The sequence below is a fragment of the Triturus cristatus genome, chromosome 6 (genome assembly GCF_964204655.1).
Source record: "Triturus cristatus chromosome 6, aTriCri1.1, whole genome shotgun sequence".
NCBI classification, from domain to species: Eukaryota; Metazoa; Chordata; class Amphibia; order Caudata; family Salamandridae; genus Triturus; species Triturus cristatus.
This window is the reverse complement of record NC_140589.1, coordinates 668,716,858-668,733,868: the sequence shown is the minus strand read 5'-3', so window position 1 is coordinate 668,733,868 and position 17,011 is coordinate 668,716,858. Positions and strand designations below refer to the sequence as shown.

General features: G+C 46.3%; 1 protein-coding gene across 7 annotated transcripts in view; it reads left to right on the top strand.

Moving 5' to 3' along the window:
• ANKRD6 (ankyrin repeat domain 6) overlaps window positions 1-17,011 on the top strand; it is a 725,774-nt gene that overhangs the window by 636,987 nt on the left and 71,776 nt on the right. For all 7 annotated transcript variants that reach the window (XM_085611161.1, XM_085611160.1, XM_085611166.1 and 4 more), the window contains 2 exons: window positions 6,677-6,829; window positions 13,715-13,828. In XM_085611161.1, the coding sequence (XP_085467287.1) occupies window positions 6,677-6,829; window positions 13,715-13,828 (267 nt within the window). The remainder of the gene's footprint in view (window positions 1-6,676; window positions 6,830-13,714; window positions 13,829-17,011) is intronic.

Genomic DNA, 17,011 nt, shown 5'->3' with positions numbered 1-17,011 from the left:
GTAATTTCTGCAAAAGCCAATTGCATATTGCAAAAGTATATATATAAAGCATCTCATTCTGAGAAAGTATATTTTAATACCTATTGTTGGTTCTAAAATAAAACAAGCATATATTTTTTATATATAAACCATTGGCCTAGAGTTCAGTTATTGAGTGTGTGAGACCATTTGCTGGCTGAGTGTGTGCAACAAATGCTTTACACTGTTCTCTGATACTGCCTTACTGCTAGACCAAGCTACCACTTTAGAGAGTAAGGTTATATCTAACTTTAGCCTCTGCCAAACCTCTGGGGACTGTGGACTCTGTACACCCTGTACCTATTTGGGAACAGTATATACAGAGACACTTTCTCACAGTATCCACCTCAGGATCTGAGACCGCTTGTTTCTTGTAAAATGTATCTATCTGTGTTTATCCCAAATGTATCCACCCCTCCTAAGTCTTTTGTATACCACTTGTCAATCCTGTAAAGTGCTCTGATACCCTTACAGGGCTAGCTTGCGCTCTATAAAACACAAAAATAAAATAAATAAAATAAGCCTTCTGGCTCGGGCTCGAGCCGACCTCATTCTAGTGCCGAACCATCACCTTCAGCTCCGAATCATAAGGAGAAACATGTGCCACTTCCAAAATCGTCGGCACCCAAGACACCTTCGGCACCGAAAACTTTAGAGCCGAAATCCATTAAAGCAAAAGACTCGGACCCGAAAACCATCCAAGACTAAATTCTCGGAGCCGAAAAGCTCCACACCTAAAAGCTCAGAGCCACCACCCTCCGCGCCGAAATGTTCGGAACCAAAGCATCCCACTCCAAAGACTCCACAGCCTAAACCGGCTAAAACGAAACATTCGGATTCCAAACACTCGGCACCCAAAGACACTGAGCCCAAATCTTCAATGCCGAAATTCACTCCTAAAGGAACAGAACTTCCATCTGGTGACACACCGCTGGACCCAAAACAAAAAAAGGACTGTTGATCCTAAAACTGGACACTTTTTGGCTACTCTTCCACCTCTCAGGAGATGCCCCTATACCTCTAAAGAAACAAAGAGATGTGGGTACTAACCCTTCTCCCCCTTACATACCTCCCTCTCCCCCTCCTATTCCAAAATTACACATTACACCATCAAATCCACCACCTCCAATGTCACTTGACTCACAGGATGACGGCTTTGGGGATGGGAATGGGGATGACGACCCCCATATCCCCACAGGATCCGGACACAGCACATGACACTGATCCCTGGGATGATTATGATAAGGTTCCGGACCATCCTAATGACCCTGACCTGTATCCCTCCAGACCTTCCCCACCTGACGACAACGTTGGTTTTACACAACTTATCTACAGGGCTGCCCAATATCACGGGGTTCAACTACATACAGAACCTCTAGAAGAGGATTTCCTTATAGAAACATTAACCCACTCTCAAAGGTCTACTAACACTTTACCCATGCTGAAGGGCATGTTAAAACATACCGACGACGTATTCCAAGACCCAGTTAGAGCCAGGATACTGACACCTAGGGTCGATAAAAAATACAAGCCTGCTCCAACAGACCCTGTATACATTAAAGGTCAGATACCTTTAGACTCCCTTGTATCTAACGCCCGCAAGAGAGCTAACTCTCAAACTACAGGCGACACCCCTCCTCCGAATAAGGACTAAACTTATTGATGCCTCTGGCAAGAGAGTAGTGTCACAGGCAGCCAATTATTGGCGTATTGCCAATGCTCAGGCTCTGTTGGCATGCTATGACGGGGCCCACTATGATGAGTTGGAAAAATTCATGCTACATTTGCCAGAGGAGTATAAAACTAAAGCGAACGACTTCATTCAGGAAGGGAAGCTCATCACCAATACTTCCATAAAATGCGCCCTAGATGCAGCCGACACAGTTTCTCGGGCTATAAACACTAGCATACTGCTAAGGAGACACGCTTGGCTTTGAATCTCTGGAGTCAAGCAGGAGGTACAATCCTCCTTCCTTAATCAGCTTTTTGATAAAGAGCGTATTTTCGGGCCAACAGTAGATACCTCATTAGAAAAGACGAAGAAAGACACCGAAATGGCAAAATCCATGGGAGCCCTATAATTACCTTCTAGCAGGGGTTCCTTTTTTCGCTCCTTTTACAGGGGTGGCTCAAAAACACTGTCTTCAGAAAATCCGTTCTCCGCTTACAAGGGGAACAACCAATCTAACCCCTCTAGAGGCTATTTTCGAGGAGGTTACAGGGGAAATAATAACAAGGGAAGAGGCAGAGGTAACTCTACCGGCACTTCCCCTGCCAATACACAGTGACTTCCCTCCGCTACCCCCCAATCATTCCACTTCTGTCGGGGGATGTCTCTCATAGTTCCTACCTGTCCGGATTTCAATCACCTCAGACAAGTGGGTATTACAAATTATCCAGTATGGTTACTGCCTGGAACTTACCAGCACTCCGCCAACTATTCTTCCAAGAGAACGTGCAATGTCACCAGAACATCTCACCCTCTTAAAACAATAAGTTTTCTCTGTTACAAAAACATACCATAGAACCAGTCCCATTACGTCACCAAGGGACGGGAGTGTTTTGATTCCAAAAAAGTACGGCTCTCTCAGGCCCATATTGGACCTCAGACAGCTAAACCTATACATTCAATCAGATCACTTTCACATGGTCTCACTCCAACAGGTGCTTCCTTTACTTCAGCAAGGCAACTTTCTGTCCACTCTGGATTTAAGACGCCTACTTCCATATTCCCATTCACCCAGCTCACAGGAAATACCTCAGGTTCGTGGTGGACGGACAACACTACCAATTAACCCCTTCGCCGCGGCGGGAATTCCGCCGCGGCGCGGGGGGTGCGGGGGGGCAGCGCGGTGGCGCTGTGCTCATGACGGAGCCGCTCCGTCATGAGCCACGGTTGAGCTGTGCTCATGACGGAACGGTTCCGTCATGACTCCGCCCAGTTGCGTTGTCCCCCCGCACAGGCAGGGAAACAGCGCCGCGTGGGCGGAGCGGCCGCCAACGGTCGTGGCATGACGGAACCGTTCCGTCATGAGCACACGGCAACCGTGGCTCATGACGGAACGGTTCCGTCATGAGCGGGGAAGGGGTTAAAGGTTCTCCCGTTCAGGGTAACTACAGCACCCAGCTCACTTAAGAAGACAACAGATTCATGTCTTCCCATTCCTTGTCGACTGGCTAATAAAAGCCAAGTCGCAGCACAGCTGCATACACCACACCTACAAAACAGTTCAGCTACTTGACAACTTGGGGTTCACTGTAAACCTCACCAAGTCTCATCTACAACCCTCCAACACGCAAGCGTACCTAGGAGCCACAATAGACACTTGCAAAGCTCTACCATACCCCAACCCAATCAGGATACGCAGCATTCAAACCCTGATATCACAATTTCAGCCGCAACACTCATTACCAACCCGAGTGTTCATGCAATTGATCGGCATAATGGGCTCTTGCATTTTGATTGTCCCTTACGCAAGACTTCAAAAGCGTCCCTTACAGGAATGCTTAGCACGTCAGTGGAACCATGCTCAAGGTCAGTTAACCGATCTGGTGTTGGTGGACGGCCGCACACATTGCTCTCTGCAGTGGTGGAATACAAAAATCCTTTCCAAGGGGTGGCCATTCATCGACCCGGTTCCACAGATAGACGCATCACTCACTGGTTGGGGAGCGCATCTGCAAAAACATACTATTCAGGGCATGTGGACTCCACAACAAAAACAACTCCACATAAACCATCTGGAACTATTGGCCATTTTTCTATTGTTGAAAGCCTTTCAACTGCATCTAGTAGGCAAAGCTGTCTTAGTTCGTACAGACAACATGACAGCAATGTACTACATACACAAACAGGGGGGGGACCCAGTCTCTAGCGCTTTCACAACTAGCTCAAAGCATCTGGAGATGGGCCATACCTAAAAAGATTTATCTCCTTGTGGAACACCTCCCAGGAGTAAACAACCAAATCGCAGACCTGCTCAGTCGTCAAAGACAACAGATCCACAAATGGGAACTACATCCTCAAGTTCTCCTCCCATTCTTTCAAATGTGGGGCTACCCAGAAATAGATCTGTTCGCCACACACCTCAACACAAAATGCCTAAACTTCATATCCAGGTGTCCTCACCCATAAAAAGGCAATGCGCTATGGATGAATTGGTCAGAAAAATTTGCTTACGCTTTTCCGCCTCTGCCGCTAATTCCATTAGTGGTTCGGAAGCTCAAACAACATTCCCTCACAATGAACCTAGTTGCTCAAACATGGGCTCGACAACCCTGGCACAACCCTGTTGGAACTATCAGTAGTTCCTCACCAAAAGCTACACTCTCCCCCAAGTTTCTCACTCAGAACCATGGAGTGATAAGACATCCAGCTCCCAGTCAACTCAACCTTGCGATCTGGCACCTGAAGTCATAGAGTTTGGCTATCTTAATCTTCGGCCAGACTGCATGAACGTTATTAAAGAGGCTAGACGCCCTACCACAAGAGCATGCTATGCAGCAAAGTGGAAAAGATTTGTCATCTATTGTACAAACAATAAAATCAATCCACTAGATGCTTCCATCCAAAACATCATTTGCTATCTGGTACACTTGCAGCATTCTAACTTAGCATATACATTTATACGCTTACACCTTGCTGCAATAGCTGTTTACCTACAAAACAGACAACACTTGTCTTTGATTCGAGTGCCCGCTATCAAAGCCTTCATGGAAGGACTCAAAAGAATCATTCCTCCAAGACTTCCACCTTTCCCAGTGTGGAACCTTAATATAGTTTTTACCAGACTCATGGGTCCACCCTTTGAGCCACTGCACAAATGTGAATTACAATTTCTCACCTGGAAGGTAGCCTTCCTTATTGCCATCACATCTCTTAGAAGAGTAGGTGAGCTCCAGGCACTTACTATACCACAACCATTTTTACAAATTCACCAAAATAAAGTGGTTCTTAGGACTAACCCCAAGTTTTTACTTAAAGTTGTTTCTGCATTTCATCTGAACCAGTCTGTTGAGTTACCCATGTTTTTTCCTCAACTAGACTCAGTAGCAGAACGTGCTCTTCACACACTGGATGTAAAAAGAGCCATACTATATTACATTGAAAGAACTAAATCTTTTAGGAAAACCAAGCATCTCTTTGTTGCTTTTTCACCATTGCACAAAGGCAATCCCATATCAAAAGCAGGTATTGCACGGTGGATAGTTGAGTGCATCCAAACGTCAAAGCTAAGCGCACTCTAACAATTCCCCCTAGAGCGCACTCTACACGCAAGCTAGTGTGGGCCAGGCAGTTAAGAACACTATTTCAAACCACTGCAACGGATACAGGTTAGCCACCGCTTGGGAGAAACTGCTATATAGTCTATGGTAAAGCATATGATCTACAGCTCATATGCCTCAAAGGGAAAATGCTACTTACCCAGTATGCATCTGTTCTTGGAATGTAGAGCTGTAGATTCATATGCGCCCACCCGCCTCCCCGGGTACCTTTATCTGTTGCAGTATTATCTTACTTAGATACACTATACATGGACATCTCTTTCTACTCTTAAAAACTCCATCATCACCCTTAAGTCAAAACAATCTGGGGATAGAGTCGATGCCCATGCGCACTATCACCGAAAGGAGGAGTCCCCTATCTCGTTACTACAAAGAAAAACAAAGTGCAAACATCCGGGCCCAACACCAGATGGCGATCTAAGGCATTTGAATCTACAGCTCTACATGCCAAGAACAGATGCATACTAGGTAAGTAGCATTTTCCTTACAGCCCTTTCCTTAACTATCAATAAATGGTCCCTTGAATTAATAGCATAAACTGACCACAGCTATTAAGAAGCTTTAATGTCCCAATGTGCTAATGATTATATCTGTGCCCAACCTGTAGGAAGTAACAAGGTCCCAGTCAGTAATTAACTTAAACACGAATAAGGCTTGATGTACCCAAACATTAACAAGTGTCATTTGTCTTGGACATTAACAAACATCAGCCCCCCAGCCATTAAACAAGCATTGGCAACACCAATGGATCTGGCCTTAAAGGAATGTTGTATGGTAATGTGAAGCTTTACAAGTAGATAGCAGGGGGATGGGAGAGGAAAAGGGGATGGAAGATAAAAAGCACTTTGACAGCATATTAAATGCCCCAATTAAATTGTGAATGGAACATTGGTAATAAAAGGCTATGTGTAACAGCACGGCCCCGCCCCCCCTTCACACCTTGGTCACATAAAGGAAAACAACGACAGGAGAATATTTACATTTTGGAATGTGCCATCTATCCCCTCCGCATGTTGAACTGGTGAAAGGGAGCTGCTTCTGTCAACATTGCATATAAGAGACAGTGGCTGTCATACTACTTTTCTTTTTTATACATCTGTTGTGCATAACTTTTATTTCTGTTGCCTTTCTGTTCCTTCTCCTTTCTTCTTCGCCATCAGTAGATATTGTGATTGCAAAAGCCAGGTAACCTCATGTTACAAAACAAACCAGTTCCTTTAAGATTAGATATACTTTGCAAGCATGCCAAAATAATTCACAGTTTTTGTTGCTTGCCTGAATTATTTTAGTAGAGCGGTAGCAGTGTGTGATTGACTGTGCTCATTCCACATTGCTTAAGCAATTTGTTTGCTTGTCTCATTTTGTTTTCCAGGCCCCAATTAATGGATGCCGTTGTGAGCCATTGATCAGTAAATTGGAAAACCAGCTGGAGGCCACAAAGGAAGAGATGAAGGCTGAGTTAGGCACTGTCCAGGATAAGATGAATGCAAAGCTGGGGCAGATGGACAACAAAAATCAGCATCAGGTAAGGAGTTTGCAGCTTCAAATGATGAAATGAACAAGTTGCTTGCCTTCAGTAGCGCACTTTTTGGCGGATACTCTATCTAACTGCAGATTCCTCTACTAACAATACTCCACAATTGCCAAACAGAATCCAGAAGCTTTAATTCTGCAGTTGTCCCATGTGCCACTAGGTGGTACTCTGCTGTTCCATGTCAGCTCTTTACCTCCAAAACAGTAATGAAGCGGAGCCACATATAAACTCCACCCGTTGTTTATTATTTTTACCTTTCCTCACCCTCAGACGTGGAGTGTGAACAAATGTTGCAACCAGTGTGCTGAATTCTAACCTGGTGCTTTTTGGGATGTTGAAAAGAGACACTCCACTAGAACTGGGAGGAGGGAGGGCAGTGGAGAATCCTTTAGTAGTGCCCATTGGTTGTATGAAGGAACCACACATGCATTTACCCCACATGCCTTTACAACGCAGTCACTACCCTGACTGCGACGTTACCACGTGTTACTTTACCATCCAAGTTGTTACAATGAGTTGCTTTAGGGGCCACTTGACTTTGGAATAGTATAAATTACTATTCCAACTCCAGTCTATGCAACAGTAGGGAAGGTGTTGGACTTAAAAATCCAACACTAATCCAACACCGTACCCAATACAGCAAGTCATTGTAACGACTTGCGTGGTAAAGTAACGCATGGTAACGTCGCAGTTGTTTAGTAGTGACTTCATTGTAAAAACTGGTCGTTGTTGTGACTGCGGGGTGAAAGATGTTTTACATGCCCACTGTAAGGCATTCCTGGGCCAAAGATAAAACAAGAAAAGGACATCCATCAGCTTTGCCTGTAAGGGATCACTCTTATGAGCATCATACCAGGACACAAATAGGTCCCAGTGCCAAGCATAAATGGATTTCGGTGAACCGTGTCTGGTGTCAACGATGACATCCACCACTTCAGGCGGCAGACCAATCTCTGCTCAATCTCCATACATTTAGGTGTAGATTGTGCAGATGCAGGTGGAGGATCTTGCCTTGTTGCTGCCACATAAGATCCTCATGAAGTGGAAGCTTGATTGCAAGACAATGCTCATGACCAGGAGTTCCAGGTACCACACTCACTTGGCCTAACCCGGAGCCACTTGGCTGACGTGGCCCGCTCGTTCTTGATTCTTTTTAGAACTTGCGGAAAGGCATACAGGGAAGATGTAAAGGAGTCCCATGTTCCAGCAGGAATGCATTTCCTCACAAGGTTCTTGAGGAATCTCCAAAGCAGAAAACATTTGACATGCACATTTGACCGTGTCTAAAAGATCTAGCCAGTGATCTCCCCACTGGTTAAATAGAGTATCCACCAGAAAAGTTACCGAATGAGGTAACTTGTTCTCCTGAGGCATACTTCTAACCAAAGTCACATCTGACTCCTTTGCAAAGGCTTCCTTTTATAGGAGCTGTTTTGGACATGGTGCAGTTCAGGTCCTTTCCTCCATCGCAATGAGCCCAGTACATTTGAACTATGATCCTGAAATGTCAGCTTCGGACCTGGATCTCAATGCAAACAGCTCTAGGGCTTCTTCGCTTACTGGCCTCATACATCATGCTTATCCACTTTGCCAGATGGCATATGCTGGTCCTGCAGTGGGATCTGAAGGTTCAGTGGACCCAACGTTAGGAGACTACATGATATCTGCACTGGTAGCCGCTCGACTGTAACCTGATCAGAGGGAGACATGTGTTCCTTCCACACCCAGAGTTAACATTTGTGAAAGATGTATCCCTTCTGGGCAGGCCATTGGGGAAGTTGGAGTTCAGAGAACTCTGGTCTCTGGTGGAAACCCAGCTCCACATAAATGTGTTGGAGCCTCGGGCCATCCGCTTTCTTGTGAAGGCCTTCCTGCTGTCCATCAAGGGAAGGCTAGTGCAGATTATCATGGACCTCACCACTGGCATGTGGTATTGCAACAATCAGGGCACAGTGTGGTTCTGGGCCATGTGCCAGGAGGCTCTACACCTCTAGAATTGGCTGGAGCATCAGGGCGTCTCCTGAATCGTGAATCACTTGGCTAGATCTTCACATGTTGGGGTGGACAAGTTCAGCCGGAGACGCCTAGCTGATCCCAAATGGTGGCTCCATCCAGAGGTAGCTCAGGGTATCTTTCAACAGTGGGGGGTGCATGGAGTGGATGTTTTTGCCACCGCCAAGTATGTGCAGTTTCAAAATGTATGTGTGTTGAAGTTCTCAAGAATGCTCCATTCAGAAAACACAGGCTAGAGTGGAGCATAGAACTTCTGTATTCCTTTCTGTCTATTCTGAAGATCAGGAACGACCAAGCCAAAGTCATCCTACTGGGTCTCACTTGGGCCAAGAGGGTGTGAAACCTGTAACCTTTGGACATGAGCATCTGTCCTCAGATCAGGCTACAGTTTCAGGAGGACCTTTTGTTGCAGCAGCAGCAGACAACCTACACCTCCATGCATGGACACTGAGTGGCAGCAGTTGACTGTGTTTGATCTACCACAGGAGCTTGCGGGTGGGTGTCATCTTCGCTGACAGACGTCTCTCTACAAAGTGCATTTATGCCAGGCATTGGGACCAATTTAAGACCTAGTATGGAGCTCCCAACATAGACTTGTTCAAACCAAACTGTTGGATGTTTTATTGTATGATTTGTCTTTGGCCCAGCGAAGACTTGTAATAGGCACAATTTAGTGTTTTCTGTCATTCCTTTTGGCTTTTTTGCGTTAAACGACGGACCATCTGTCCTTGTTTAAGTCACCCGTTGTGAAGGTTTTTATTAAAGGTTTGGCACATGTGTTGCCTCCCAAACTGCCTGTGATGCCACAGTGGGACTTTAATGTGATCCTGACATTTCTTGTATGCACATACATGCAGCCAATTCACAACTGCAAGTTGCGTCTTTTGGCTCTAAAGACGGTCTTCCACGTCGCGATCACTTCAGCTCCCCGCACGAGCGAGCTCCAGGTTCTATAGATGCTCTACACTGTCTTTTTTCTTGGCAGACTGCTGCTGGGACCAGGGCAGCTTCTCGCTGAACGTCTTTTTTTTTTTTTTTATAAAACATAATTTATTGGTTTTTTGCACAACCACACATAAAGCCTTACACAATTTGTTTCACCATACTTCCAGAAAATAAAGCACACGCCCCCCGCCAATCATACAATACCTAACGCAGGGTCATAGAAATCCCTCCCAGTCTATACAACGCATAAACCAATAAGCTACATAACAAAACCTCTACCCCTAAACACTATGAAACTTCTAAATTCCCTCCCCCTCCCTCAGTCCTCATCAGCAACGCATGCGGCCTTCTCGCTGAACGTCTTGACTCCTTTTCATTCTTGGCAATCCATCACCCTCACAAGGCGTTACTCCATCATTTGGACAACAAAAGGGCTTTAAACTTTTACATCAATTGTACCAAAGACCATTGGGTGTACGATCAGCTTTTTGTGACGTTCACTAGGGCAAAGATCTGCTACACACTGCCTAAAAAGCAACCTCCAGAAGTATTGAAGGCCCATTCTATCAGGTCCAATGCTGCCAACATGGGTTTGACACATGGGGTGCCTATCTTTGACATCTGTGAGGACTCTATGTGGGCATCAGAGCACACTTTCATAAAGCACAATTGCCTCGACAACCAGGTCCGACGGACCTGCAGGAGTTTCTGATCTGAGCCCACTCCACAGACCCTCCACCTTGAGAGGTACTGCTTTGGTATCTATTCTAAAGAGAGGAATATGCGATTAGAAGTATCCATCTGAAAGAAACACGTAGTGATAGATTTCTTACCTTAGAATTACCCCTAGGCATCAGACTGGATCAGAAAAGTTTTTGTCAGCAGTACCCCTGCGCGTCGGTAGGTGTCGTCGTGCGGTTCCACCTGCGTCGTCGGTGCCGAAATGACGTCGCTGGAGCTACTTAGACGTGCCCACACGCGCTGTCAGTTCTTTCTTTTTCCGCTCCAGCAAGCGCAGATCCAGGAAGAGCAAGTACCCCCAGTCACTTTTTGACTGAGTTTTTTCGAGGCCTTTTGTCTCATTTTCTTCAAGTCCATCGACTCCTGGTGTCGTAGGGATGCCCGGCTTTAAGAACTGTGGGGACTGTCACCGCATGATGTCGGTGACGGACCCACACCACATGTTTCTCTACTGCCTGGGGCGCGACCACGACTCCAAGTCGTGCCCCGACAGCCGGGCCATTGGGCCGAAGACTTTGTGGGAGCGGTCCTGTAAGTTGCTGGAAGTCCGGCAGTCGGCTCCGTGCCGCTCAAGGTCCCGGTCCTGTGGGAGGTCGAGGGACCGGTCGCAGATCCACCACCATCGTTCCTCTAGATCTAAGTCTTTGCACTCGGGGTCAGGTAAGTCGCAGCATTCCAAAAAGAATTTGAAGAAGCGTCGTCGCTCCTCGACTTCCCCTCGCCCGTTGTGCGACGAGGGTGCGGGTGGTGCCACCCCTGCGGCTCCAGCAGAGGCTGCGATGTCGCCGCCGGCCTACCCACCCTTTCCGGGTCCGTCGGCGACGCCTGCTCAGGTGCAAGACTTTCTTGCTGCCATGGTCCGACTCTTTGGGCCATCTGGCTCCGCGGGTGCGCCTACGGGCCCGACTAGGGGTCCTGTCCTTCCATCGCCGCAGAACCTCCCAGGATCCGGTATCGGACCCCGGTCGACACCGGTTGACCTTACAAACACTTCCACTGACGTCAGTACCACTTCTGACGTCGTCCGCTCCTCGGGACAACGTCGACCCCAGTTTCAGCCCTGAACCGGACATGGTGCAGAATCTCCGATTCCGACGCTGATGGGGCCCTTTTTTCCCTATGTCCGTCCTCCTTATTTGCAGCCTGTTTTGCAGACTTTGGAGGAAGTGTAGGACTGGGAGGGCTCTGAGGACCCTCTCACACAACAGTGTGATTATGATCCGGAATGGGCAGAGGATTTGGGGGATGCCAGTGGTCTTGACACCTCACCTAACCTTGGCATGCTGTCTCCTCCTACCGTGGCTACGGAGGTGGGAGACTGTTATGCAGTGTTATTATGTAGGGCAGCCGAGGCCCTCCACCTTGAACTCCCTACAGTGGCAGTCAGGACTAACCTCCTGACAGAAGTGCTTCAGCTGGCGGCGACCTCTTCGGAGCCCTTGCTGCGTTTAACCAGCCCTTTGTTGGCTACGTGGGCACCAAGAAAGGTTGGGCCGTACACAAGCTGACCATCTCTCGGTGGGTCGTTCTGTGCATAAAGGTTCGTTATTCTTTGGCTAAAAAGGAGTCTCCGGTGGGGCTGCGCGCTCATTCTACCAGGGTGACGGCAGCCACTACTGCTTTGGGACACGGGGAGTTCCCTTGCATGACATCTACGTGGGCCTCGCTGCATACGTTTACCAAGCATTATTACCTGGACAGCAAAGTGCGGAGAGATGGCTTCTTCGGCCGTTCTGTTCTCCAGGATTTTCTGGTGTGATCTTGGTTCGCAGACCGACCTCCGGGGTTGGTATTGCTGGTGTATCTATTCTAAGGTAAGGAATCTATCACTACGTGTTTCTTTCAGATGCACATGTTACTTACCTTCTGTAACGATATATCTGTAAGAAACCTTAGTAGTGATAGATTCCTTACCGCCCACCCATCCTCCCCGTTCTGCGAACTGAATTCTAGGGTTAAGGTCATCCCTTTCAGGGCCTTAGTTTCATGGCACCAGTGGTGAGGTTCTTGCATTGCTCTGTTATCCTGGTACTGAAAGTTGTGTACAGAACTGATGTCAACGTGCGTCAAAGTAGCTTCAGCGACGTCATCTCGGCATCGATGACGCCAACGACGCACGCGGAGCCACACGACGACGCCTACCGACGCGCAGGGGTACTGCTGACAAAAACTTTCCGGATCCAGTCTGACACCTGGGGTTAATTCTAAGGTAAGGAATCTATCATTACTAATGTTTCTTACAGATATGTTGTTACCGAAGGTAAGTAACTTGGGCATCAGAAGAACAAGTTGGAATACTCGATCTAGCTGCAGATTCTTCACTGCTCTCCCCGTTCTGTTGAGTGGTCTATTTGTACCATCTAAAAATAATTCCAAATTGAGGATCTGCACACTAGTACATCCAAGGGTTTTGTGCTCAGTTTCTGAGGGCGCAGAAGGATAACAGAACAGCTAGGGAGAAATGTGGACAAAAAAGTTCACCAGGTTTAAAATTCAAAGATTGCGTGTAACCTTTGATATTCCAACTCAATAGTCTAGACATCCATACTGGATCATATTCCATTGCATCATATGCAAAGCCTCACACACTAACAAATCCACTTAGCCAGCAATAGAATGACAGCAATAGGCCACCGTGGACCAACCAGAACTCCTCCAATCATGACTAGGACCATATAAAATTAGAAACTGACATGATTTACATCAAACACCTAGAACAGCTACCCCTGTCTGGAACTCTAGGACACACACATCTCATCAATATCAGTAGTGGGGCGGAGCAATTCATTCTTAAAGCATCTGAAACCCCACTCTGAACCACACTTCACACCGGGAGGCTGGATTCTGTGGCACTGTTGCATATTATAAATGCAATACATACAAAACATGAATACATTTACCAATACCCAGTCCCTACACAAAATGCCCAATGGTCACTCTCGATCTGACCACATCTCCCCTCCCCCTAAATGTGGGTCTCAACCGCACTCTTTGCATTTGTGCTTAACCGCCTGCTTTTCTTCCCTTATATACTAAGTAGTATCACCACCTACATGGTATGCAGAACTATTGAAATTTCAAATATATATATTTACAGCAAGAATATGCAAATGTTTGCGATTGATAGTTTTTTGTTGTCCAGTTATCATATGGTGTATTTCTTGTGTTCTTTTCTAGTTACGGATTTTAGATAAACTGATGATCGAAAGGATGTCTGCAGAAAAGGCGGAGTGTCTTCAACGCTTACAGCAGCATGTTGAACAGGAAAAAGTTGAAGGAGAAAAACGTCAGGTGGGGATGAAATCTTTTCTTCACCTTTTTTGAATGACCAGGAGCCTAAGGACTTAATGTTAGACCCGGAGTTTTGATAGAAACATCGTAATATTTCCACTGTTCACTTGCTCTTGAATTTGTGGCATATTTCTCTAGCTATGTGTCCTGCAGAAAACAGCAATCATAGTAGCGAGGAGAAATCAAGATATTTCTCCGTGCTACGCCTCCCCTGGGAAGGCATATCTTTTTGGCCCATTCCCATGTTTACCAGTGATGGTAAATGTGTAAATGGGGCAAAATCCTTGAGGGTTGCGTACCCACGCAACACCCATGGAACCCCTTCACAGGGCAGAGTAATAGAATGCAGCAATTTGTGTTACTACTGATTGATCAAGCCGCTCAGGGCATTATGTGGCTTGATAAATCGCATTATAGGGTTTGCGTTGTGCATGCACCACGTTGCGACCCTTGTTAAGTGGTAAACGTAAACACCTCTTACTAGATAGGATTGGTCTGTAAATTGTTGCAGACAGGGGGCTGCCTACGCCGTGGCACCATCTTTGGGTTGAATGTAGAAAGTGCCAGCAGGAGCATATTACTGCAGGTTCATGACTTTGTGGCCTAGAGCATCATCCCAATTCTGGATTTGGGGTTGAACAGTATCTTCATTCAGAGTCTGGTTTGAGACATTGGGTCTGTTACAGAAGAGGTTTTATAAGGGGATCCTAGTGCCGCCGTGAACATCTAAGGGCATAATTAATAAAATAATTTAGTTGTATAATTTTAAAATCCTGACCATGCTAAAGCTTTAGGTATGTCTGTTTCTACTTTTTTCACAAGGTGTCTTTCTGCTGTATTTAGATACCCAATGCCCTCTATATGCCTGTATTTTAAAATGGGTGCAAGGCCCATGATACAGTCATAGCAGCATTCTCCTAAGGCATTTTCTTCTGAATTGAAGACACAATTGTCATATCTGTGGTACTTGTAGGGATATTTTAACAACAGCATCTGGACAGAAGGCCACAGAATAAAGAGGGAGGCTTGACCCTTTAAAATGGAAAATGAATGCCCACCTCCAATGAACTGAAAGACAATCTGGTTTCCAGGCTAATGAGTCTTTACCATTTTAAATGGAGTTCAAGATGCACACGCGATGCAAGACTTTGACAGACAGGCTCCAACTATACTTAATACGCGAAATGAAGCTGCACCTTCCTGAAGCACATATCAGAAGAACTCTTCAAACTCTGGTATTATCTCACCAGGATGGAAGCAGTGTCCTTCTTGCTTGTCAGCTCCAGTTAGGTATTAACACGATTTGTTACAATCACGCCCTCTTCTTTGGCCATTTGTGGTTCTGTTGTAAGGCAGCTGCCTCCAAAAACTGTAGATTTGCACAGGATATTTCACAAGCGTCCCTGGCTCCATTCTTGCTATATGCAAAAAAACATCTTGCATGCAGCACAATAAATATGATTACCCCAGAACAGCCATGGGTTCCCATTCCAGCCAGTTAAGATCTGTAGTGTCATCTACAAAAAAGTAACCATGGACACATTTCCCTGTGTGGCAGAAAAAACTCAACATCTCTGATGGCCGGTGCATCACACAAAGCCTTGGTATAGGCAGACTAGAAAGCAAATAAAATAAAGCCATCTCCTTCTACACACCCAGGATCTGGAATAACACTCCTTCACTTAAGATGGAAGCTCAACCAGTCTCTTCAAGGAAAGTGATGGGACAACCTAGGCCATATAATGTAAAGGGTGCACTTTCCCTGTTTGCGCCCGGCACACCTTAAAACAGGTGCGTTGGGTGCAAACAAGGAAAGTGCACCCTAGTACATGAAATGCGCTGCCTCCAGGGCATCACATTCCTGTGAAAAACAGAGCGGCTGCTTTGAAGCTGCTTCGTGTTTTCACAGTGCAGGTGGCAACCCGCCTGCCCTTTTAAAGGGGATTAGAGATCCCTTAGAGAGCGGGTGCAATCAGTCACTGATTGCACTCGCCTGAAAGGGGATGTTGGGGGTGGGGTCCATTGGACCCCCTTTTTCCCCCCTCCAGAGGGCTGCTCTCAGGGGGACACACCAACAGTGCGCCTCCTGAGAGCTTCTTTGCCTCTGCGCCCACGCCGTATTACAGACGCAGGCGCCGAGGCAATGGAATTCCTTCATTTGCATTGCCTCATGCAAAGGTCATTTTTGCTTTTTCCATGTGTGCTGCCTTGTGCAGCACACATGGAAAAAGCAAAACGCCTTGGATTGTTTACGTTCAGGAAGGTGACCCTTCCTGCACATAAACAATCATTAAAAAAATGGCATTTTGTAACTTCCATGTGTGCTGCATTAAGCAGCACACACACAAGTGACACAACCCCATTTCAAGATTGTTTATGTGCAGGAAGGGGGGACCTTCCTTTACATAAACAATCTTCCCCTGCACACAGACACCCTTGCACTGTGTTGCAAAGGTGCCTGCGTTGGCGCTACACTGCTAAGTGTAGCACCAGCACAGGGCAAAGTGTAGGGCTGCACCATATTCTTGTAAATATGGTGCAGCCCTGCGTTTCTGAAGTGGCGGCACGTGTCGTTAAGCCACAGAGGCTAACGACACGCTCCACCACTTCTTTTGTAAATAACCCCCTTAGTATTTTATATTGAAAGAATTTGCAAAAGACTAAAATTTTAATGGGAAGGTTGGTGTTGCATCTCTGTGACTACATTTTAAATGGTTGGTTTTATTTCGCAGTACGAGGCTCCTACTCCTGCCAGGACCAGACTGGAAACCCAAAGCAGCCCTGGCAAATGTTTTCAGACCAGTCCCCATACGGTGCACACCAAGTGTATTGAGTGTGCCTGACCACTACAAAGGGGGCTTTGGGAGGCTCTCCCCCCCCCCCCCCCAAAGAAATTTAGGAAACAATGGTGCAGTCTACAACACGTTTATCACTTTACATCACACGCATATAGAGACAATTAATCATAAGTGTAAATCAGTGTATAGAAAATGTTACATAAGGCAAAGGGGCCTACAAGGTGTAAGATTCACATATCATTTATACTGGTAGGCATTTTTAAAGAGTGCTTGGTCTGGAGAAGCACAACAAACTCGGGATTCAGAACATAAGACAGTGGTTAGCATTGACTTTAACAATAAAAATGTATTTCCACCCTAATAAACCTTTTTAGCAGCATCAGGA